The sequence below is a fragment of the Cervus elaphus genome, chromosome 22 (assembly GCF_910594005.1).
Source record: "Cervus elaphus chromosome 22, mCerEla1.1, whole genome shotgun sequence".
NCBI classification, from domain to species: domain Eukaryota; kingdom Metazoa; phylum Chordata; class Mammalia; order Artiodactyla; family Cervidae; genus Cervus; species Cervus elaphus.
In genome coordinates, this window is record NC_057836.1 from 15,692,576 (window position 1) to 15,717,782 (window position 25,207).

The 25,207-nt window shown below is 49.4% G+C and overlaps 1 protein-coding gene across 1 annotated transcript in view; it reads left to right on the plus strand.

Annotated features, from left to right (window-relative positions):
* Window positions 1-15,967: 15,967 nt before the first annotated feature.
* Window positions 15,968-25,207, plus strand: part of CD9 (CD9 molecule) — a 35,615-nt gene continuing 26,375 nt past the window's right edge. The window contains exon 1 of the mRNA XM_043881342.1: window positions 15,968-16,175. Within this exon, the coding sequence (XP_043737277.1) occupies window positions 16,110-16,175 (66 nt within the window). The 5' untranslated portion in view covers window positions 15,968-16,109. The remainder of the gene's footprint in view (window positions 16,176-25,207) is intronic.

Here is a 25,207-nt window from a genome sequence, read left to right on the forward strand (position 1 = left end):
GTCTGGGGTGTATGTTTTGGGAGAGGGGGAGAGGGGACCAGACACACCATGTGGTATGGGCGTCATATATCGCAGGCCCTGAGGAACTGGGGTTTTACCCTGAGGGACTGGAAATGTTAAAGGTTGAGAACAAGATGTGCCATGTCTTCAAGGAGTTCCCTGTCTAGAATCAGAAGTGGGGCCAGGGCTATGTTGACAGTGCTTAGAGAAATACTGATGATTACATTAGACATGCTAAGGATGCTTGGAGGAATTTCCCCGGTGGTCCAGTGGCTAAGACTCTGTGCTCCCAATGCAGGGGACCTGGGTTCCATTCATGGTCAGAGAACTAGATGCTGCCTGCCTCAACTAAGACCTGGCACAGCCAAATAAATAAATAACAATTTAGAAGAGAAAAAAAGGTTGAAACTCAGCCTCAAGATGGAAAAGTGTCCTCTGCCAGGCTCAGGGAGACACCGCCCGCCTCGGTTCAGAACTGCTGTTCTGCATCAGTGTCAGCTCTGGATTCTTTTGTCTCCAAAGGGAATGCTTGTTTGCTCATCTTAAATTTAAACTGAGAGGGAAAGTGTTGTAGACTCTCGGTTAACTGCCTCAGAAAACCAAGCTGATCCAGCCACAGCCAACCTTATGCCCATGGAAAGCAGAACATAGTATGTGTGGGTGTATGTGTGTGTGGTGTGGTGTGTGTGGGGTGTGTGTGTGTATGTGGTGTGTGTGTGGTGTGTGTGATGTGTGTGTGTGTGGTGTATGGTGTGTGTGTATATGTGGTGTGTGTGTGATGTGTGGTGTGTGTGATGTGTGTGTGTGGTGTATGGTGTGTGCGTATATGTGGTGTGTGTGTGTGGTGTGTGGTGTGTGGCATGTGTGTGTGATGTGTGTGTATGTGGTGTGTGTGTGGGGGGTGTGTGTGTATGTGGGGTGTGTGTTGTGTTTGTGTGTGTGATGTGTGTGTGTGGTATGTGTGGTGTGGTGTGTATATGTGGTGTGTGTGGTGTGTGTGATGTGTGTGTGTGGTGTATGGTGTGTGCGTATATGTGGTGTGTGTGTGGTGTGTGGCGTGTGTGTGTGATGTGTGCATATGTGGTATGTGTGTGGTGTGTGTGTGCTGTGTGTGTGTAGGGTGTGGTGTGTGTGGGGTGGGTGTGTGTGTATGTGGTGTGTGTCTGGTGTGTGTGTGTGTGTGGTATGTGTGATGTGTGGTCTGTGGTCTGTATATGTGGTGTGTGTGGTGTGTGTGTGCATGTGTAATGTGTGATGTGTGTGTGTGGTGTGTGTGTGGTGTGTGTGTGGTATGTGTGTGTGGTGTGTGTATATATGGTGTGTGTGTGTAGTGTGTGTATATGTGGTGTGTGTGTGTGGTGTGTGATGTGTGTGTGCATATGTGGTGTGTGGCATGTGTGTGTGATGTGTGTGTGTGGTGTGTGTGTATGTGGGGTGTGTGTGTGTGTGGTGTGTGTGTGTGTGTGTGTGTGTATGTAGGGTGCATAAACTCATTGCCATCTTCCCTTGTCCCTTCCAGCTCTGAGGTTTTCCTAGGGCTGTTCCTCTCTTCTGGAGGGAGCGGCAGGGGAGGGGAACAGGAGAGAAGGAGGCGTTGGGAGACACTTTGGAGAGTGTCTGTGGCAGAAATAGACTGTGTACAAGCAAATGGGGCAGAGAGAGAGAGAGAAGTTTGAGCAGGGCCCATGTAAGTGTAGAGCCGGGAGCATTCCTGCGGTTCTCAGGACTGGGGAAAATGACTTGCAGATCTGGACAAGCCCAGGCAGGGAGGGGTGCAGTGAGATGGACGAAGGCCAGAGCTAAAAATAAGACGGTATTTCTAGCCGAGCAGAAGAGTTAGCATCTGTGGGACCGTGTGGGCAGAGGAGAGTGTCAGCGCCACCAGGCACAGTGAGGCCAGAAAAGTGGGGAGGGGTTGCCAGGCCTCAGTCTCAGCCTTGAGAGAGGATGACGCTGCCCCCAAAGAGGAGACTGCTCTCCTCTTCCCAGCCCAGAGAAGCCCAGAGTCTGGGCAGGGGAGGACCCCGGCGAAGCCTGTCCGGCAGCAGGACAAAGAAAGGCTCGGGGCGTTACTGCAGGCCCACCCCCCAAACTGACCTGATTGCCCCCTCCCCCAGAGTAGCAGAGCCAGGAGGGCCTGCCTGCAAACCTCCTCCCCAATGAGCCATTAAGGAACCCAAGAGTGGCCTGCAGTCGGAGGAAGGGAGGCAGTATTTAGTGGGTGTTCACTGTGCAGAGATGTTTTCCATAGGGCCCCATAGTGATCCTGGAGGTGGGTATTTTGTCCCTTTTCTACAGATTATGAAAACATGATTAAGGACTTCCCTGGTGGTCCAGTGGTTAAGACTGGGCTTCCACGGCAGGGGGTCTGGGTTCAATCCCTGGTCGGGGAAGTAAGATCCCCACGTGCCATGCCGGGCAGGAGAGAAAGAAAGGAAGGAAGGAGAGGAGAGAGGGTGAGAGGAAGACAGAAAGAAAAGCAGGGGGCTGGGGGGCACAGAGGACGATGGCAGGGTGGAGGTGGGTAGAGTTAGGGAGCCCAAGAGTCTGGCATTCTGGGGTGTTTCCCAGGCTGCTTGGCAGAGGTGGGTGGAAGGGTTGGGGGGACACCAGCGACAGCATAAGCTGGAACAGCCTGAGGAAAGTCCCTGAGGCCAAAGATAATGCAATGGTTTTTTTTTTTTTTTTTAATGCAGTTTTATCTAAATGTGCAGCTGCTGTGAAACCACAGGAAACCCTCCACCCACCAAACCAAGCCAAGTGTTACACCAAAGCACCCCCAGACCGGGCAGTGCAAGAACGTGGGGGTGGATCATCACACACGACAGAGGAGCCGAGGAAACTCCCGGAGGTCAGAGACCTGGGCTCTGTTCCAACTCTGCTTCCAGCCACCTGCGCCATCCTGAAAAGCTCACCTGTAGATGCAGGCTCTTGAGTACGGGGGAGCAGGGAGTGAGCAGTAATACACACTAGCTCGGATTTGCATAAAGTTCACATCAAAACCAGGGCTTCCCTGGTAGCTCAGAAGGTAAAGCATCTGCCTGTAATGCAGGAGACCTGGGTTCGATCCCTGGGTCGGGAAGATCCCCTGGAGAAGGAAATGGCAACCCACTCTAGTATTCTTGCCTGGAAAATCCCATGGATGGAGAAGCCTGGTAGGCTATAGTCCATGGGGTTGCAACGAGTCAGATATGACTGAGCAACTTCACTTTCTTTCTTTCTTTCTTTCTTACATCAAAACCAAATGAGAATGGCTGGGGTGGTGGGGGAAAAGGAGATAGTGGGAGGTATGGAGAAAGTAACATGGAAGCTTTCATTACCATATGTAAAATAGATAGCTAATGGGAATTTGCTGTATATGACTCAGGGAACTCAAACGGGCTGGATAACGGCCTAGAGGGAGGTGGGAGGGATGTTCAAGTGGAAGGTGACATGAGTAAACCTATGGCTGATTCCTGTTGATGTTTGGGAGAAACCAATGAGGTACTATAAAGCAGCTATCCTTCAATTAAAAATAAATAAATAAAAAACCAAATGAGAGTCAAATAGAAGGAAGAGTGGAAATTCCCCCCATTTAATATTACAGCCAGATCTCTTAACCCACTCCTATCATCCTCCCCACGGTATCCCTGCTGGCAAGAGGGCTTGTAGCAGGATAAGTAGGACTTCGACCGGAACTGGGAATGGGAAAGGTATTATTGTGTTTTTTTTTTTTGGGGGGGGGATTATTGTAATGAAGTAAATGACAGGGTCAAAGGTAGAAAGGCAGGAGGGAGCCCAGTTCATTCATAGAATTAAAAGGAATGCAAAGTGTTAAATCCCTGTGGTCTGTTGGATTGGACTCTGGGAGAGAAAAGGAATGTTAGTGGGAAAATGGGTGAAATCTGAATAAAATATGCAGTTTAGTTACTAGTACTGTATCAACATTAACTTCTTAGTTTTGACAAATAAACCATGATTTTTTTAAAAGATGTGAACATTACTGCTTTCCTGATGGTTCAGTGCTTGGGAATCCACCTGCCAATGTAGGGTACACGGGTTGGATCCCTCATCCAGGAAGATCCCTCATGCTGCAGACCAACTAAGCCCCAGTGCTGTAACTACTGAGCCTGTGCTCTAGAGCCTGCAAGCAGCAACTACTGAAGCCTACACACCCTAGAGTCTGTGCTCCACAACAAGAGAAGCCACTGCAATGAGAAGCCTGTGCACCTCAACTAGAGTGACCCCCGCTCCCTGCAACAAGAGAAAGCCCAAGGGCAGCAACGAAGGCCCAGGGCAGCCACCAATATATAAATAAATAAATTTTTTAAAGGATGTGAACATTAGGGGGATGTTGTACTATCTTTGCAACTTTTCTGTAAACCTAAAATTATTCCAAAATAGAAGAGTTATTAAGAAAGAGAGACCTGGGAAAGGAAATGGCTACCCACTCCAGGATTCTTCCTGGGAAATTGCATGGATAGAGGAGCCTGGCAGGCTACAGAATATGCAGTCACAGAGAGTCAGACACGACTGGGCAACTAACACTTTTGCCTTCACTTTTGCCTTCAATTCTAACTCATCAACATTAAGACACTGTTATCTGTCTAGGTCAGGTGACAGCTTCCCGCCTGACATAGACATAGACATAGCTGTTGATGGCTAATGTGTGTTGTACAAGATCACTTGTGCAAATATGTATTCTCTCTGAAATTTTGTTTAAAAAATTTATTTACAATGCGATTTGAATGATTTCTTATAAACGCTGTGAATCTATGTTTGTTGTTTTTATATCTGTATATTAAAGTTAATTTAAAAAAAAAAAAGAGAGAGAGAAGGAAAAAGGACAAAAAGTATAGTTGTACAAAAAGGCTAAAGCAGATAAGATGCCAGAAGAGGGAATGGGTGCTGGACATTCACAGAGACCAGGTTACGGTGACCTTTTGGGGGACACCATGAGGTCCAGATTCCATCTTTCTGCAAGCAACACTCCAAGGCGATTTCCCCTCTCATCTCCCTCTCCATGGGCCCCAGGGGGCCACAGCGTCTTCCGTTCAGGTTCATCTTACCTGTATTTCCCCTGCCCACATATGTCCGAACCCGCACACAAAGAACCCAGGAGCCACATTCAGTGAGCAGGTGTGGCACCAGTCGGAGTACATGAGTCTTGGTTGGGGGTGGCGAGGGTTGGAGCTGACTTGGGGGAGAACAGGAGTCAGGGGAGGGGGACAAGGAGAAAGGAAGTCAGCCTCTTGTACAGAGAGGCCCTCAGAGATTACGAAGTCTGATCTTGATGTTTATTTGGAGACAAGTCTTTCAGTTTTCCATTGCTTCTGTGACAAAGTACCACAGATATAGTGGCTTAAAATAGCACATATTGGGACTTCCCTGATGGCCTAGTGGCTAAGACTCCATGCTCCCTACACAGGGGGGTCGGTTTCTATCCCTGGTCAGGGAACTAGATCCTGCGAGCCACAGCTAAGAGTTTGCGTGACTCAAGTAAAAAAGATCCTGCATGCCACAATGAAGATCTTGTGTACACAACGAAGACCCAGCATGGCCAAATAAACAAACTTTTTTTTTAAAATAGCACATGTCACTTTAAAACTCAGCAGGTCAGAAGCCTAAAACAAGTCAGTGAGGCTCTACTTTTTGCCTCTGGCAGCTCTAGGGGAGAATCTTCTTCCTTGCTGTTTCCAATTTCCATTGTTGCCTGCATTCCTTGGCTTGTGGCCCCATGTCCCTCCCATCTCTGCTTGCCTCCTTCTCTGGTTCTGACCCGCCTACCTCTTCTTCTAAGGACTCTTGGGAGTATACTGGGCCCACAAGCACACTCCAGGATAACCTCCTCACCTCAAGATCCTAACATAATCACATGTGCAAGATCCCTTCTGACGTGGAAGGTGGTGTCTTCACAGATTTTGGGGGGTTAGCAGGTGGGGATATCTCAGTTCAGTTCAGTTCAGTTCAGTCCCTCAGGCATGTCCAACTCTTTGGGACCTCATGGACTGCAGCACGCCAGGCCTCCTGGTCCATCACCAACTCCCAGTCGGTGATGCCATCCAACCATCTCATCCTCTGTTGTCCCCCTCTCCTCCCAATCTTTCCCAACATCAGGGTCTTTTCAAATGAGTCAGCTCTTCACATCAGGTGGCCAAACTATTGGAGTTTCAACTTCAACATCAGTCCTTTCAATGAACACCCAGGACTGATCTCCTTTAGGGTGCACTGGTTGGATCTCCTTGCAGTCCAAGGGACTCTCAAGAGTCTTCTCCAACACCACAGTTCAAAAGCATCAATTCTTCAGCACTCAGCTTTCTTTATAGTCCAACTCTTACATCCATACATGACCATTGGAAAAACCATAGCCTTGACTAGGCGGACCTTTGTTGGCAAAGTAATTTGTCTGCTTTTTAATATGTTATCTATGTTGGTCATAACTTTTCTTCCAAGGAGTAAGTGTCTTTTAATTTCATGGCTGCAATCACCATCTGCAGTGATTTTGGAGACCAAAAAAATAAAGTCAGCCACTGTTTCCACTGTTTCCCCATCTATTTGCCATGAAGTGATGGGACCAGATGCCATGATCTTAGTTTTCTAAATGTTGAGCTTTAAGCCAACTTTTTCACTCTCCTCTTTCACTTTCATCAAGAGCTATTTAGTTCTTCTTCACTTTCTGCCGTAAGGGTGGTGTCATCTGTGTTTCTGAGGTTATTGATATTTCTCCCTGCAATCTTGATTCCAGCTTGAACTTCATCTAGCCCAGCGTTTCTCATGATGTACTCTGCATAGAAGTTAAATAAGCTGGGTGACAATATACAGCCTTGACATACTCCTTTTCCTATTTGGAACCAGTCTGTTGTTCCATGTCCAATTCTAACCATTGCTTCCTGACTTGCATACAGATTTCTCAAGAGGCAGGTCAGGTACTCTGGTATCCTCATCTCTTTCAGAATTTTCCACAGTTTGTTGTGATCCACACAGTCAAAGGCTTTGGCATAGTCAATAAAGCAGAAATAGATGTTTTTCTGGAACTCTCTTGCTTTTTTGATAATCCAGCGGATGTTGGCAATTTGATCTCTGGTTCCTCTGCCTTTTCTAAAACCAGCTTGAACATCTGAAATTTCATGGTTCACATATTGTTGAAGCCTAGCTTGGAGAATTTTGAGCATTACTTTACTAGCATGTGAGATGAGGGCAGTTTTGTGGTAGTTTGAGCATTCTTTGGCATTGCCTTTCTTTGGGATTGGAATAAAAACTGACCTTTTCCAGTCCTGTGGCCACTGTTGAGTTTTCCAAATTTGCTGGCCTATTGAGTGCAGCAGTTTCACAACATCATCTTTTAGGATTTGAAATAGGGGATTTCTAGGACTAAGATCATGGCATCTGGTCATCACTTCATGGCAAATAGACGGGGAAACAGTGTGAACAGTGGCTGACTTTATTTTTCTGGGCTCCAAACTCACCACAGATGGTGATTGCAGCCATGAAATTAAAAGACACTTACTCCTTGGAAGAAAAGTTATGACCAACCTAGACAGCATATTGAAAAGCAGAGACATTACTTTGTCAACAAAGGTCCGTCTAGTCAAGGCTATGGTTTTTCCAGTGGTTGTGTATGGATGTGAGAGTTGGACTATAAAGAAAGCTGAGTGCTGAAGAATTGATGCTTTTGAACTGTGGTGTTGGAGAAGACTCTTGAGAGTCCCTTGGACTGCAAGGAGATCCAACCAGTGCACCCTAAAGGAGATCAGTCCTGGGTGTTCATTGGAAGGACTGATGCTGAAGCTGAAACTCCAATAGTTTGGCCACCTGATGTGAAGAGCTGACTCATTGGGAAAGACCCTGATGCTGGGAAAGACTGAGGGCAGGAGGAGAGGGGGACGACAGAGGATGAGATGGTTGGATGGTATCACCGACTCAATGGACATGAGTTTGGGTGGACTCCGGGAGTTGGTGATGGACAGGGAGGCCTGGCCTGCTGCAATTCATGGAATCGCAAGGAGTTGGACATGACTGAGCGACTGACTGAACTGAACTGAGGGGAAGATTAGAGTAGAAATGGCCAACAGGCCCAGGAATATCATGATGAACTTAGGGAGAGGTCAACTCAAAAGAAAAATGGAGGGAGGAAAAGGGAGCGATGCGTGTCCAGGGAGGGAGGGGAGTAGAGAACACAGGACAGGAGCTGTGCCCCGAGGAAGACTCACCCCTTTGCAGCTTTTCCACCTGTTTGCAGAGGGTTCCTCTGGGCCATCGAGGAACTGGAGGCTTGTAGAACATAGAAATCAACCATGCAGGTGTGTTTAAAGGAGTTCACCACCAAAGCATGGACATAGACATGTGTGTGTGTGGCCGTCAGCCGTGTTAAACTCTTTTGTGGCCCATGGACTGTAACCCAAGAGGCTCCTCTATCCATGGGATTTTCCAGGCAAGAATGCTTTAGTGGGTTGCCATTTCCTACTCCAGGGCATCTTCCCAACTCAGGGATCCAATCCAGGTTTCCAGTGTCTCCTGCATTACAGGTGAATTCTTTACCACGGAGCCGCCAGAGAAGCCCAAGGAACAGCAAAGAAGTTTCTAGAAGGAAAAAGAGTGAACCAAGATGGTGCAGCACCTTGGGACAGTGAGTGGGAGGTGTCTAGAAGGAAGGGCTGGTCAGCAGGGTTACAGCAGGAGAAATGGCCACTGGTGTGGGGGCTCGGAGGCCTTAAAGGCCCTTGAGAGTGGGTCTTTCTGCCACCTTCTGCATCGGGAGGTGAAAACACCCCACGCAAATGGGCGTGGCTGGTCTTCGTCGCCCCAGCCCTGTGTTCATGTCTTACCAGCAGGTGGGGCACAAGAGCCAACCTGGACCCTCAGCCCCAGGAGCAGGGTTTTCCAGAAACAGGATCCCCTGAGGGAGGGGAGGAAGTCTTCCCACTCCTTCACCCTTCACCGCAGAGCCTGGAAGACCTCGCTGCCTCCATGTGATCTCTGACTCAGGGGCTTACCCAGATTTTCCCCTTCCAGTTAAAGCAAACCATGTTTTTTCCATCGCTCCATTTCCCGGTTGCCTGTAGGACAAAACACTCATCACAAACACTCTCTGGAACAGGGATTCGTGGCACCGGGAATGGAGCTAAAGGCTAAAGGTGCGTGCTCAGTAATGTCGGACTCTGTTCCACACCGTGGACTGTAGCCTGCCAGGCTCCTCTGTCCATGGGATTCTCCAGGCAAAAATACTGGAGTGAGTAGCCATGCTCTCCTCCAGGGGATCTTTACCACCCAGGAATTGAACCCTTGAATGGAGGAAACCTGCTGTCTCCTAATTCAAAAAGTCATGGTACAGCTACTATGTCTGAAGTGGATGGCTGGTGAGAGCCTACATATAGCACAGGGAGGAGAAAAAAGAAGATATAATCTGTTTGTAGGACATATATTAACTTAATCCTAAAAATGCATTTCAATATACTTTGTTGTTGTTCTTCTTCTTCAGTCACTAAGTTGTTCCATCTCTTTTCAATCCCATGGGCTGTAGTCCATCAGGCTCCTCTGTCCATGGATTTTCCAGGCAAGAATACTGGAGTGAATCCACTATGAGGATCCCAGGATCCTTATGAGGTACCTAGAACAGTCAAATGCATAGAGTCAGAAAGTACATTGGTAGATGCCAGGGGCTGGGAGTGGTGGCGATGGGGACTTAGCATATCATGGGGACAGAGTTTCAGTTTTAGGAAGCTGAAAGATTTGGGAGACGGATGATAGTGAGAGCTGCACAACTGTGTGAATATACTCAGTGCCACTGAACGGTACAGTGAAATATGATTAAAATGGTGTGTTTTATATTATGTGACCTCTGGAAGAGGAAATGGCAACCCACTCTAGTATTCTCACCTGGAAAGTCCCATAGATAGAGGAGCCTGGCGGGTTATTGTCCATGGGGTTGCAAAAGAATTGAATGTAACTGAGTGACTGAGCATGTATTATGTGACTTTCACCACAATTTAAAAAAAAAAAAAGACATTAAAAAATGTTATTATGCAGGTGAGAAGCCTGAGGTGGTTCATTGGATATAATCCAAAGAGTTGGACCAAGAACAGAACTCGGATGGCCTCATTCACATTCTAAGGACCCCCTTGATTATAAGTAATTTGATGTTTCACCATGGCCCCTCCCACGGTTTCTTGAGGGCAAATGATATCAGTAATAGTACAAATAATAACAGTAATAGTAACTGCCGCCAACATTTCCTGGGCACTCCTGTGGCAGGTAAATAAAACAGTCAGTGTTCAGAATCACCCTAAGAAGGAGTTTAGGTTAGAAACTAAATGTTTCCTGAACTCCTCCCATCTGGGCTTGTGAACAAGGGAGCGAGAGCGGTTCAGGGGTTTGTTGTTTAGTGGTTAAGTCATGGCCTACTCTTTTGCAACTTCATGGACTGTAGCCTACCAGGTTCCTCTGCCCATGGGATTCTCCAGGCAAGAATACTGGAGTAGGTTGCCATTTCCTTCTCCAGGGGATCTTCCCAATGCAGGGATCAGACCCAAGTTTCCTGCATTGCAAGCAATTCTTGACTGCTGAGCCACCAGGGAAGTCCAGTACAGGGTGAGGGTTATATTAAAAAGATAAAATCTTTCCTCTCCTTAGACCTGTTCTCAAAAGACAGGTGGACTCTGGCTGAGCATATGAGCCCTTGTCTGCTTTCCTGCCTTCTCTCAAGCCTGCCCTACACGTGGCTGGACCAAACCGTCCTAAACCCCAGTGGGTGAGGGGCAGTGACAGAGGGAAAACTCCTATGCGTGGCTGCTCATGGCAACATGAAGGAAATTCTGTTTTCTCTGCTTCTCCTTCCCCTCCTCCTTCCTTCCCTGTCTCACCCACTGTGGTGATTCCCCAGCAGCGACCTGTGGTTTCCTGCCCTGTGCCTTTGCACGTGGTTCCCTCTACCTGGAATTCCTCCCCGGCCACCCCGCCACCCCTGTCCCCCCACCACCCCCTTGTCTACTGGCTCGCCTTCCAAAGTTGGCTGCCGTGTCCCCTACAGAGGTTGGAAGCCTCTTCTTTCCCAGGCAGACCTGCGGGCACACCCCGGGCCCCTGTGAGTTCCTAGGCCAAATCTCCCCTCTACAAGCACAAGTTCGTGTGTCTGGCACACAGGGAGGCCAAATAAACTGAAACGTCAGAGTTTGGAGCAGAGAAAGATTTATTGTAAAGCCATGCAAGGAGGCGGGTACCATGTGCCCTAAAAAAACCCAGGCTCTCCAAAGGGTTTCAGTAAAGCATTTTTAAAAACCAGGTGAGGGAGGTGGGAGGGGTCACAGGGTCTGTGAGCAGCTTGTACACAATTCTCTGATGGGCTGTTGGTGAGGCAGCAGGTGGTGTCACAGGGGTGAACGTTATCAGTTCTTAGGCTTCAGGAGGCCTGGGGCTGTGTGATCTTGGTCATCTGGTAGTTAACATCTTCCTTTTGATGAGGAGTTTTCACATCTCTGAAACAACTCAGAAAATGTGCTTCAGATACTGTCATGTAGGTACCTTAGAGGGCTTCCCAGTTGGCTCACTGGTAAAGAATCCGCTGGCCAAGCAGGAGATGCAGGTTCTATCCCTTGGTCAGGAAGATCCCCTGGAGAAGGAAATGGCAACCCACTCCAGGATTCTTGGCTGGAGAATTCCATGGACAGAGGAGCCTGGCAGGCTATCATCCATGAGGTCACAAAGAGTCAGACGTGATTTAGTAACTGAACAGCAACAACAGGGTATTTCAGAGAGGAGCTAAAGCAGAGGATGTGGGGAAGGCCTGTCCTGGGGAAGACCCCATAGGGTCCTGCTCAGTTACACCCCGAACAAAGACTCCTGGGGCTTAGTCTGGCCTGCACTGGGATTCTTCCAGGTGAGACAGAGGGCGTTGTCCTCTCAGCACCCCCTGTGTCCAGGACACACAGCAGGCTCCCCAAAAACACCAGAAGAAGTGAATGAGCTGCCCTGACTCTGACCTCCCCCAGCCGCCCCCTCACACACTCATCCCCGCTCCCCATTTGCCACCTTCTCTCCAGCCTCCACTCTGCTGTCCCACCTCAGTCCCCCCCTGGGTCTCTGACCTGAACCCACATCCTCCTGATGTACCTCTGAGGGTCCCCAGATCACCTCCGTCTCCAGCTGCCTCACTCCCCGACTGCAGTTGTGCCCACCTTTCAGCGTTAGTCACTCAGTTGTGTCTGATTCTTTGCGACCCCTTGGATTGCAGCCTGTCAGGCTCTTCTGTCCATGCAATGCTCCAGGCAAGAATACTGGAGTGGGTTGCCATTCCCTTCTCCAGGGAATCTTCCTGACCCAGGGATCGAGCCTGGATCTCCTGCTTTGTAGACAGATTCTTTACCATCTGAGCCACAGTCTAAGCCCCCAATGCTCTGAGCCAAGGTCTGGAGACACAGACAATGGTCCTTATAGTCAAGGAGCCTTCTGCCTGCCCCTCCTGCTCCCCCACCACCCAACTACCCAAACACAGGTTCCCCTCACTTAAATCCACCAGTGATCCCTCACCCCCGAGGGCAAAGTTCAGTGCCAGGAGGCACCTCTAGCTAGATGCCTGCCTCACTTCTCCACACACCTCCCCGCTACTGTGAGCTCCAGCCCAGACTCCAGACAGCCCCTGCCCAACTTTGCCCAATTCTCCCTTGATTACAACACTTTTCAAGGCACTCTGCAGCCTGCTTCCCTGTTTGGGTCAAAAGTCTGCTTTGAGCTCCCCTGGCCTTCAAGCCTCACTCCTTGAGGTCATGTAACAGGCTCAGTCCCCTCCTGCTCTAAGAATATACCCTCATGTGCCTGGATACTGAAACCACATTTGGTCTGAATGAGCAAATTGATAAGACAAGTGTAACAGTGATAATAAACAGAGCAAAACATAATTTCAAAGTGGTAATACAAGCTGTTTTGGGTGGGTGTTATTTTGAGTTATGTTCTTTTTGCCTATTGGTATTTTCTGATGTTTTGGTAACCAAAGAAGTTTTGCTTTTGTCATTTAAAAAAAAAGGAAACTTTATTTTGGAAAAAAAAAATGTGAAAGGGTTTTGAGTTTTTAAAAGTAGGGGGAATCTCCTTATCCTTTGGTGAGAACCAGAAAAGGAATGTTTAAGGAGGCATGGAATTTTTACAAGTGAAGAGAGGAAGGTTAGCCAGCCAGAGGGAACATACCACATGCCACATGCAGGGCTGGGGTGCTGTGGAGGGCAAAATAAGGAATTTTGACTTAAGTCATTGAATGTAGGAGAGCTGCGGAAAGTATTTTTTTCTTCTAGTTTCTTTGAGATGTCAACTACAAACTGGCACTTGCCAAGAGCATTGCAAACGACTGAACAGCAAGGGCATTTGCCATCTGCCTCTGTGGAGACTGAACCCCGCATTGCTGCAGCTACTGACCTTAAACACCCCGAGGGGGTTCGGGGTGGAGAGTGAGGCACTCTGTGCTCCAGGGAACCTGGTGGAACTGGTTTTTAGATAGTTGGATATTTTCAGGAACAAATTTTATGATTCCAATCCTTGCCATCTTCTTATATCTAGAAAAGCACTAAATCCCTTCATGATGACATCAGATCCTCATGACGAGCAGAAAACCTTTTGTAAAATGAGTGCTTGATGGTATCGAACTCCCCCTTCACCAAAATCTCATATATTGACCTTCCTCTCACTGCCCCTTTGGAGCAGTCTCTTGGAGCTATCTGCGGTGGTGCCTCCTGGGCTACAGTCCTCATTTTGCCCCAAATAAAATTTAACTCGCAACTCTCACACTGTGTATCTTTTTTTAGTCGACAGAGATATAATTGATGTACAGCACTGTATATGTTTAAGGTGTATGACATAATGATTTGACTCATATACATCATGAAATGATTACCGCAATAGGTTTAGTGACTATCCTTGTCTCATATACATACATGAAAGCAATGGGTTTAGTGAATGTCCATGTCTCATATACATACATGAAAGAAACAGAAAAATATTTACATGATTTTCGTTGTCCTGAGAACTCTTAGGATTTGTTTTCTTAACCGTTTTCCTTATAACTTACAGCACTGTTGATAATATTTGTTTTCTTAACCGTTTTCCTTATAACTTACAGCACTGTTGATAATATTTACCATGTAAGCTGTACATTAAATCGCTAGTACTTATTTATCTTATAACTGGAAGTTTGTATCTTTTGATCACCTTCATCCAATTTCCCTTCTCCTACCTCCCCACCTCCACCTCTGGTAACCACAAAACTAATCTCTATCTCTGAGCTTGTTTGCTTGTTTTTGAAGTATAATTGACCTACAACATTGTGTTAGTCCCTGATACATACATAACATAGTGATTTGATATTTCTATACATTTCAAAATGATCACCACAATAAGTCTAGTTATCTGTCACTGTCCAAAGATATCACATAATTATTGACTATATTCCCCACACTGTACATTTCATACCTGTGACTCATTTATTTTGTAACTGAAAGTTGTACCTCCTAATCTCCCTCACCTATTTTTCTCCTCCCCCTACCCACCTCCACTTGGCAACCAATTGTTTTTATCTCTGTATGTATGTCTCTGTTTCTGTTTAGTTACATTTGTTTTGTTTTTTTAGATTCCATTTGTCTTTCTCTCTCTGATTTATTTCACTTAGCAAAATACCCTCTAGGTTCATCTATGGAGTTGCAAGTTTTCCTTCTTTTTATGGGTGATATTCCATCATTTATATATATTTTTTTCTTTATCCATTCATCTATTGATGGACATTTCTGTTGTTTCCATATCTTGGCTACTAGAAATAATGTTACAATGAACATAGGAGTGCAAATATATTTCCAAGTAGTGTTTTCCTTTTCTTTGGACAAATACCCAGGAGTGGAATTGCTGCGTAGCTCTATTTTTAACTTTTTAAAGAACCTCCATACTGCTTTCCATAGTGGTTGTATCAATTTGTTTTCCCCCTCAACAGTTCAGGGGGCTTCCCCGGTGGCTCAGATGGTAAAGAATCTGCCTGCAATGTGGGAGACCTGGTTCAATCCCTGGGTTGGGAAGATCTCCCTGGAGGAGAGCATGGCAGCCCATGCCAGCATTCTTGCCCGGAGAATCCCACGGACAGAGGCGCCTGGTGGGCGGCAGTCCATGGGGTCGCAAAGAGTTGGACACGACTGAGCGACTACGCACGGCACAACAGTCTTGGAGGCTTCCCTTTTCTCCACATCCTAGCCAACATTTGTCATTTGCTGGACATTTTGGAGCAGAGGAGAAACACCCTAAGAACTCTGGCACAGGAGCCCAAAGATGTGGCAGTGGGAAGTGTCAAGGGCAAGAAGGAGGGTGATGAGAAGAGGCAGGAACAGAAGCTAGGCTACAGCCCTTCTCTTCTCTGGGGCATCTGAACCACAAATCCAGGAAGCAATTCCACATTGCCCAGCTCTCAGACTTATTACTATTCAATGATGGTATTTCAGGATTACTTCCATAAGCCCCTACCGATCCTCCCATCCGGAAGGCAAGCCTCCGTGTGCCGAGTGAAGCGTGTGCTTCAGAGTGGAGGTGTGCAAGGAGCCGCCCAGGGAGACAGAAATCGGGCAGCTTCTCTTCAAATCGGGCCCCAAGCAAGAAGAGCCCTCATTCTGCGGGCCACCTTGGGTAAGGGGCCTCTGCCCTCACCACCCACCCGGGAAGTTCTCCCCAGAGGAGAGGGCTGGGGAGGGGCAGAATCCAGGAGAGAACCGAAAGGGCGAGGCCTTCACATAATTCCAGGATGAAATCGGCCAGGGATGACGGCCTGGAAAGACCCCAGGACGGTTGAGAGGAAAGGGAAGGCAAGGCGGGAAGTCAGGTCCAGCCGACTAGGTGGGGAGCACCAGCCAGACGTGGGACCGGCGGCGGACCCACGGACCTAGGCGGGGCGGGGCAGGTGGGCCAGGGGCGGGGCCTGCGGGGCGGGCGGGGGCGGGGCCCGGCACATGCGCACCGCGGCGGCGCGCGCCCGAGGAGTGGCACTTTTTAAAAGTGCAGCCCGGAGGCCAGCCCGCAGCCGCGCGCACCTCGGTCCCACAGCCCGGTCCCGCCCGTCCCGGCCTCACGCGGCCCCGTTTCACATCAGTCCAACCCAGGCCACTCTAGCTCGCATCATGCCGGTCAAAGGAGGCACCAAGTGCATCAAATACCTGCTCTTCGGATTTAACTTCATCTTCTGGGTGAGTGAGTGCGACCGCCGCGCGCGCCTCTCGGGGGCCACCTGTCCGCCCCGCGCATTCTGTCCGCGATCGGAGTTGCGGGCAGCCGCACTGCCTGCGCGGGGAAGACTCCTGGCGGGGAGGAGAGGGCGCTGCGGCCGCCAGCTAACTCCTCGGCCCGAGCCGAGACGGGCGGGGCGGGCGGGTTGGTCCGGGGCGCGTCCGAAGCGAGGCGGGCGGCCGACGCGCGGCCCTGATGAGTTGCGGGTGGGGTTGGTGTCTGCTCCCACCCCGAGTCCCTCCGAGTGCAGGAGGAAGAATCAGAGCAGCCCTCTGCTAGGGACTCAAGGCCCTGGTCGTGAGGGGCTGTGGCGGACTGTGCGGCTTGTGACTCGGGCGGGGTCCCCCGAGTGTCCGGGGCCGCGAGGAGGGGAAGGATGCGGACGCGAAAAGGGACTTATGTCCCGCCGGGGGCGCTCAGCCAAGAGCTGTTGGGCACGTTTGCGCGAGAGGGGAAGGGACGCGCCGACCGCGGGTGTTGGCGTCCCGGGACCCCACCCGTAAATGAAAGTCGGGGTCCCTCCTGCACCCCCGAGCTCTCAGACTGATTCTGAGCCGGCGTGAGAAAGTCCGAGCTCCCTCGAAACAACCTGAAAGACTAGCTTGTCTTGATTTTCTTTTTCCCCCAAGGGCGATAAGTATCTGGACTTGAGAGAACTCCGGGACAGTTGGGGAGAGTTGGGGCCGATGCTTATCGGCGCCAGTGTGGGATGAGTCCCGTGTTTCTCCATTTCCGGGAGGGATCAGGTGGCCGCCCCACCTCCTCCCCCGCCAGCCCACCCAGAAGCCGGGTGGGGCCCCCGGGAGTTGACTGTCACCTGGGGAGGACGCAGGCCTGGGGGTTCCAGGACTCCCGCTGCCGGTCACGGGCAGCCTCTCAGCCTACGGCAACCTGAGGCGGGCAGCAGGGAAGGGGAGATTTCCCTCGGAGCCCTCCCTAGGGGGATTAAGGGGCCACCCAGAGAAAGAGGCAAGGAGTAGGGGACTTGGTGTCCTGGTTCCAGGGCCACATCCCCCGCTCACAGGTGGATGATTTTTGCCCCTTTGCCATCAGGAAGGTATTTGGAAAGGCAGGCCCTGTGCCGCTCTCCAGAGGGAGATGGCTGTAGAAGCAGGGACATGCCACAGGAGGCTTGTAGCAAAACTGTACTTATTCACCGGGATCTGTTTCCCCATGAGCCCCAGGGAAAAGTCTCCTAAGATTTACTCCTCTCCCTGGAGCTGACTGGGTATGAGACGGACCTGCCCTTGCACAATTCATCACACCAAACACCTGCCCTAGTGAAGGTGGAGCATAGATGTGCCCTGCCCAGCCCAGGGCCTCCTCTAGGGAGACCCTCCTGCGCTGGGCACCCCTTCCTCCTGCTTTTCCCACCAGTCCCAGCAGCCAGCCAGCTAGCTGCCAGCCTCGCTTCCTCCTCACCCCAACAGAGGCACCAGAAAAGAATGTGGAAGGCCGGCTAGCCCCGCCTTGCCCCACCCTAGTCCTTTAAGGAGTTTTCCTCTAGCCCCTCCCTAGCACCTTCTCTCCCCTGCTAGTCCCCTGGTGACTCCTTGGCTTCCCAGGTGGCGCTAGTGGTAAAGAACCCACCTGCCAGTCCAGGAGATGCAAGAGATGGGTTTGATCCCTGGGTCAGGAAAATCCCCTGGAGGAGGAGGGCATGGCAAGCCACTCCAGTATTCTTCCTCGGAGAATGCCATGGACAGAGGAGCCTGGCAGAGCCACCCATGTCCAGAGCTGCCCTCACCTGGGCTCACTGCTGCTGATGGGCAGTGTCACCTGAAACAGAGATGACTCACTCTGGGAACTGTTGGGTGTAGAATTAGGAATGACTTTCGGGGCCATCCTGCCCCACTTCTTCACAGTAAAGAAGTGGGAACCGGAACTGGGCTGATTGATCAGCATCACGGGAACCAAGCCAATACCTCGGCTCCTAGATCTTTTAGGTCCTGTCCTCTTCTGTCTCCATCGCAAAATCAACAAGGGGACCTGGTAACAGGTGGCGTGGGGGGTAAGCAGTAGCTACATGAATCTGAATCAGTTATTGTTAAGTTGTGGTCGTTGTTGTTGTTTCGTCGCTAAGTTGTGTCCAGCTCTTTTCTGACCCCATGGACTGTAGCCCACCAGGCTCCTCTGTCCGTGGGATTTCCCTGACAAGAATACTGGAGTGGATTGCCATTTCCTTCTCCAGGGGATCCTCCCAACCCAGTGATCAAACCCACATCTCCTGCATTAGCAGGAGGATTCTTTACCACTGAGCCACCAGGGAAGCCCGTTGTTCGGTACTCCTGTATATGAAGCCCCCATCTCCTAGGAGGTGATGGAGTAAAGGAACACTGTGATCCCTTGTGCAGCACAGTACAGCCTGCAAAGTCCTTTTCCAAGTTCCCCAATACAGTCAGAGCAGAAAACATAATCCCCGTTTTTACCAATGACCAGGAAACCAGTCCCCAGAGAGGTTCTGTAACCTAGCCAGGGTCAGGTGGCTGGAGAGTGTCAGGGGTAAGTTTGTAAACAGGTCTGGTGGGCTGCAGTGTACCCGATGCACTTTATGTCACTGCTAGCCACCATACCCAGCTGGATGAGAATGACAGGAGGGTGGCAACAAGCCCTCAAAAAATGGTTTTTAAGGGAAGCTGTGACCTGAGGGAACTGTTTGCTTTGATCATTATGATGTCATCACTTCCCTTTCTCTCTTGAGACCCAGAATTTATAAATTCAGTGTTTGGGACCTGATATGGGCCTCGAAGAGCAGGAGTTGGGAGGGTAGGAGTCACCTATACCTCATGGACGGGGTTGCTGAGAGGAGTGGTCCAGCAGGGATCCAGAGAGGAGAGGCCCACCTCAGTGGCAGGGGCAATCAAGGAGGGAGGGTGTACCTCTTCCCTGGCCCCCATTCTCATTCCTGAGGGACCCCTCGGTGACAGCAGAGCCTGCACCACCTGCCCCCTCACCTCCAAGTAAGACCCCCGGTGCCTGCAGCCAAGTCAGCAGTCAGTCTGTACTTCCAGTGGCCCCAGGACTCTTAACTTCCCAGTTCCATTTCAGTTGTTTCTGGGTTTCCTTCGACCTGCTTGCCCAACCACCCTCCAGAAAAGGCTGAGAGGGGAAACCTGTTATGATGCCAGAGTGGCAACCTCCGCTGTTTAGTGGGGAACCAGAGCTGGGCCAGGCCAGGTGTTCCCATTCTACCCTCACCTCCCTCTGCCCCTTTGCTCATTGTGTCCCCCCACCTCATCCCTGTCCCCTCCCTCACTGATGGAAAGAGCAGGGAATTTCTCTTTCCCAAGAAACGGTATCTCCTGGGCCTAACTCTGGCTTCATGGAAACCAGAGTTCAGGGACCTGGGTATTAGTCAGCTCTGCCCTCAGCCCACTTTGAGCATGTCACTTTTGTTTTTGTGTGTGTGTTTTATTTAGCTGCGCCAGCTCTTAGTTGTGGCATGTAGAATCTAGTTCCTTGACCAGGGCTCGAACCCATGCCCCCTGCATTGTGTGAGCACAGTCTTAACCACTGGACCACTAGCGAAGTCCCAAGCAGGTCACTTTTTTTTCTTCTTAATATATACATTTTATTGAAATATAGTTGACTTACAGTGTTTCAGGCACACAGCAAGATGATTCAGTTATACACATACACATTTATTATTTTTGAAGTTATTTTCCATTATAGGTTATTAGAAGATAGTGACTTATAGTTCCCTGTGCTATACAGTAACCAAGCAGGTCACTTTTGAACTCCATAGCTCAGCTTCCTCATCTGTAAGACCAGTGAGTCAGAGCAAATGGTCCCAAAAGTTCAGCCTAAGAAACCAGCCCCATCCCCGTGACCTTACAGCAAAGGACTTTCCCACACAACCCAAAATAGGAGTCCGGAAATGGAAGTGTACAGTGGGTACCCAGGCTTGGCTCAGAGAGTGGCTTCATTTGACCTTTATTTCTGGGACCTGAGTATTGCCTCTCCTGTTAACCCTAGAGTTGCCTCCACTACCCCTGGGTGAGGTCTCCCCCTGGGTGAGCCTTTCATGGCAGTGCTTCCCAATGGTTAGAGCACCAGCAGCTCTGGGTTCGATTTCCCCATCATCACGTGGAGCTGGTGCCTGCCAGCACGTGCTCATGATGCACTTGGCCCAGGAGCTTAGTCCTAGGTGCTGACTAAGCTTACAACTGTAGCTCTTATCCCTGTGGGGAAAGGAGGTAGGGAGGGTGGGAGCCACCGCCTGAGAAGTGTGGCAGTTGAAACCAGAGAGATAGCCAGGTGCACACCCCTCGTCCACACACGTCCGGGCTTCTCCTCCTCCTCCTCCTCCTCCTCCTGCGTCACTGCCAGCCTCATTCCTCCACCCACCTCTGCAATCCCCACTTCAGGACACTGACTCCATTTCATGGGTGGCCCCACCTCTGGAAATAAAACTGCAGAGGCGCCGGTATTCGGGGTCTGGGTGGGGGATGGACCAGCAGGGGTGGCGCTGACTGGTGCCCCTCCGACCTAACCTGCGTCTTCCCCGCAGAGGATGTTTGCCTTCTGTGCGGGGCTCGGCAGGCCACTGGGCTCTTGCATGAAATGGCTTCCACCCTTTGGCACCCAGACAGCCGGAGCCCGGCAAGAGCCGGCTGTGTTTGCACAGAGCCTGGCAGGTTAGGGGAGAGGGGAGGGGAGGCCAGGTGTCTGCCTCTGCTCCGGAAAATAGGACTTCTCCCTGCCTGGCTCCTGATGGCTTTTACCCCCTCCACTTTGCCCTCCAGTGGTTGTCAACAACAGGTCTGACTCCTGATGGGGGGCCTGGGGGCGGGGGACGGGATTCCTACACAGGCGCACACACTCAACTCTTTCTTTTCAAAGTGGCCCACAGCACCATTCCACACCTTCCTCTTTGTGCTCAAACGAAACCACTGCTGGTTCAGAACCATTTCGATAGACAGCCCTTCGGAGGGCTGTCCTCACCGGAATGCTTACTCTGCTAAATGAAGCCTTCTGCGGTTTTAGACCTCACCCATCAGAGTTCTCACGCTTTTCCTTTCTGTGTCCGAGGCGAATCTTCCCTCTTACACTCAGAACTGTGTGTCCGTGTTTGATGTGTCTGTTTTCCTGTTCAATTCCATTTTGCAAGGAGGCCTGCCCTTTGGGATCCATTGCACAGTCTGGAGCTTAATACCCCTGGGACTTAACACAAGCACCTTTTCTACTGAAGAACACAGCCTTGACTGGCTTTCTTGGGTACCTCTGGCTGTGAGGTTAGGGACCTGAAGTCACAGGTCACCATGGCTTCTGTGGTCCTGTAGCCTCCTTGGTGGATAGTCTGGGCAGAGGAGCTTGGAGAAGTTTCTGGAAGCTGCATATATATAGTTTATATATAGTGTTCCTGCCGCCCCCAGAGTAGGATCAGGGGAACCTCTGCAGGTCTTTTCAACCAAAGTCTTGCAGAAACCATCATTCCCTCTAACCTACAGAAGAGCACTGACTTCATGGTTCAGGAACTTGAAAATCTGGGGAAGAGACTGTCGAACCCGGGTTCACCCAGAGATCATCATTTGCAACTAAGGGAATTCAGGAGATCAAAAGCGCTAAACAATACATTTTTTTTTTTTAATTTATGTTTTCCAAGTCTTAACTGCAGATACTTGCCTGCTTCGTTCTGTGGAAAAAGTAACACTGGTCCAGGGACATGTTCGTTTTCCGTCAGACGATGGCAGGCAGCTGTGGAAAGCAACATCCTGTGTCCAGATGAGATAATTTTATTTTAATTACATCCATCCAGTAATTCTTCCCCGCCACCAAAAAAACACTGACTTCTGGATAGTTTTTAAATACTGCATGCTGTCATCCTTGACTGGCAGGTCTGAATTTGGGGGGGCGGGGAATCCCATGAAATCAGTAGGACTTGCCTCCAAAATCATAGTGATTTGACATTTGTATACCCTGAAAAATGAAGGTACCATCTGTCACCAAAATCACAGCATTTGTTTTTCTTGAATATATATATACCACATCTTTTTATCCATTTACATTTAGGCTGTTTCCATACCTTGGCTGTTGTAAACAGTGCCGCAATGAACATCAGGGTGCACGTGTCTTTTTCTTGAAATGAGAGCGACTTTCAAATTTGCAAAACAGTATCACTGACTACAGTTGCCATGCTATATATCACATCCCCATGACTTATTTATTTTATAACTGAAGATTTTGTACCTCTGGATCCCCTTCACCCATTTCGCGCCCCATCCCCCAGCCTTCTTCCCCTCTGGCAGCCACCCATCTGTTCTCTGTGTCTGTGGGTTTGGTTTGTTCATTTGTGTTGTTTTTCAGATTTCACCTAACATAATACTTTCCAGTTCCATCCGTGTTGTCACAAATGGCACAGTTTCTGTCTTTTCTTTATGGCTGAATAATATTCTGTTGTGTATATGTATGTGTGTGTATATATACTTTGTATATATATGTATACACACCACATCTTTATCCATTTACATTTACATTGTTACCATATCTTGGCAATAGCTGTTTACAATAGGAAATACTATTTACAATAGTAACTAGTGCTGCAGTGAACATCGGGGTGCATGTAACTTTTCAGATTAGTGTTTTTATGTTCCTCGGATACGTAACTGCAAGTGAAATTGCTGGATCACTTCCATTTTTAATCTTCTGAGGAACCGCAATACTGGCTGCACCAGTTTACATGTCCACCAAGACTGCACAAGGATCCCTTTCCCCACATCCTCGTCAACGCCTGTTACTTGTTGTCCTTTGGATAATAGCCTTTGTGACAGGTGTAATATATCTCATTGTGGTTTTGATTTGCATTTCCCTAACGATTAGTGACTATGTGCATCTTCTCATGTGCCTGTTGGCCATCAGAATGTCTTCTTTGGGAGGTTTGGTGTTTTTAAGAGATAGTTTGCTATAGGGACTTCTCCGGCTGTCCAGTGGTTAAGACTCCTCACTTCCACTGCAGGGGGCATCGGTTTGATCCCTCCTTGGGGAACAAAGATTCCACATGCCATGGGGGCATAGCCAAAGCATTCGTTTAAAAAGATAGGTTGCTATAGACTGTGTCTCTTCACATTCATATGTTAAATCCTAAGGTCTAATGCAGTGGTATTTGGAGGCATGGCCTTTGGGGTGATGAGCTCATGAGGATGGTGCCTTGATCTTGGACTTTTCCACAGGTCCATGGTACTTTGTTATAACAGCCTGAAAGGACTAAGATGTAGTTATTTAAAGGTCCCAATCGAGAACACCTCTTCCCTTCTAGATGAACAATTGTAGTGTGCCCGTTTGCTTGCAGTCCTCCTATCCATGTCTCCCTCTGATGGGTGGGAAGCTACCCCAGCAGAATGTGCCCTCCAGGTCAGGAAACTGTCCCCGTAAGGCTCTTCCTCCTGCTCATCCTGATGCACTTATAAGCGCCTTCTTCTGATGTGGGGCTGTGGATTTCATCCTGTTTTACTATTGTGCTCAAACTTTTTAAAGCCTCCTTTCTGCCAGCCTACTTTCCCCCACTTCAATCACATTATAGCCCTGATTCCCCAAGACAGGTAACCCTTAAGAGACCAGAAAACTCATTTCAACTAGGCATTTAGATGCTCTTCCAATGCTGGGGAGGAACCCTTAGGCTAGGGGGCTGTGACATGACCCTCATGTCACAGGTGTCTCCCAGGGTCCCATGCCCAGGGCTGTAACGCAGGCATCTGCTGGCAGGATGGGCTGTGGGGGAAGGGCAGAGGCTCTGGGTCCCACCGTGGGGCCATGCCTGTAAGGGACAGAAGGACGGTGGGCAGCTGCACCAGTGTCTGCCTGCCAGGCTTGCAGCAGTGGCAAAGCTAGGACAAGAAGGAAATGTACTAGGTTACTCTGGAGAATCTGTTTCCCAGAGCAGGGCTGTGTCCACACTCAGTTTCTGGCCAGTTCAGCAAAAGCATGGGCAGAGCTTTCCTGCCAGAGGTCAGGAAAAGGAATCAAGCCTCCATCCGTCAGGCAGCTCCCCTAGAGAGAGGCCAGGCTCCCATGGCACCTGCAGGCCAGGTGGAGTGGCAGGTCCCTTCCTGTCTTGAGAAGGTAGATGCTCTATTCATACACAGGGGCTCTCTCTTAGGGCCTTTACGGTGAGAAGATGCCACTTTTGAAATAGAATCAGACGTGACTAGGAAGGAGAAAAGACAAAACTGAGAACTTCTGACCCTGAAATTAATACAATGGATCCGCAAGACTTAGCAACATGAGAATTTAGGCTCTGTAGTCAGTCTGTACTGGGTCCACATTGTAACTCAGATACCTATGTGATCCCAAGACAAGCTATTGAACTTCTGTGCCTGAAGTTTCTCATCTCAAAACTGGAAGTTAATATTACCTACCTGGAGAGTTCATTGAGAAAGTATAATGATTCAGGTGAAGTGCTTCGGGTGGGACTAGGAACCTGGCAGATAGCAGACAGCTTGTTGTCTGAATGTTGGGACTAAAATGAAGGGGGCATCCTGGCAAACGAATAGGACAGGTACATCTCCCACTACTCAGGGTTGTGCAAGCAAGTGGTAACTGGTTCTACAGATGGAATGAGAACCAGGTCCTCATGGCTAAAGTATGTCAGCAAGAATGTGTGTGTGTGTGATCACCAGGCATCTTAGTGAGGCGTACACAATGGAAAACACAATGGTATTCTGGAATTTAAAGCCAAACAGCCCCAAAACAATCTCCCACATCAGATGATTTTGGTTAAGATCAGAATGCCTGCTTTCAGCAGAAAATGGATTTATGGGCTGGCTGACGTCTGCTACAAGTCTGGCAAACAGGCAGTGGAAACTTGAAATGAGATTTCTTGTTTAGAAGGAAGTTACCTTGGGCAGAGGCCTCCCTCCCATTCCCTCAGCCCTAAACCACTTAACACCAGCACCTCATAGGAACTGAAACTTTTCTCCTCTTAGACAGAATAAGGCTCTGATTTTTGTTGTTGCTGTTCTTTTAATCTATATGGCTGCACCAGGTTTTAACTGTG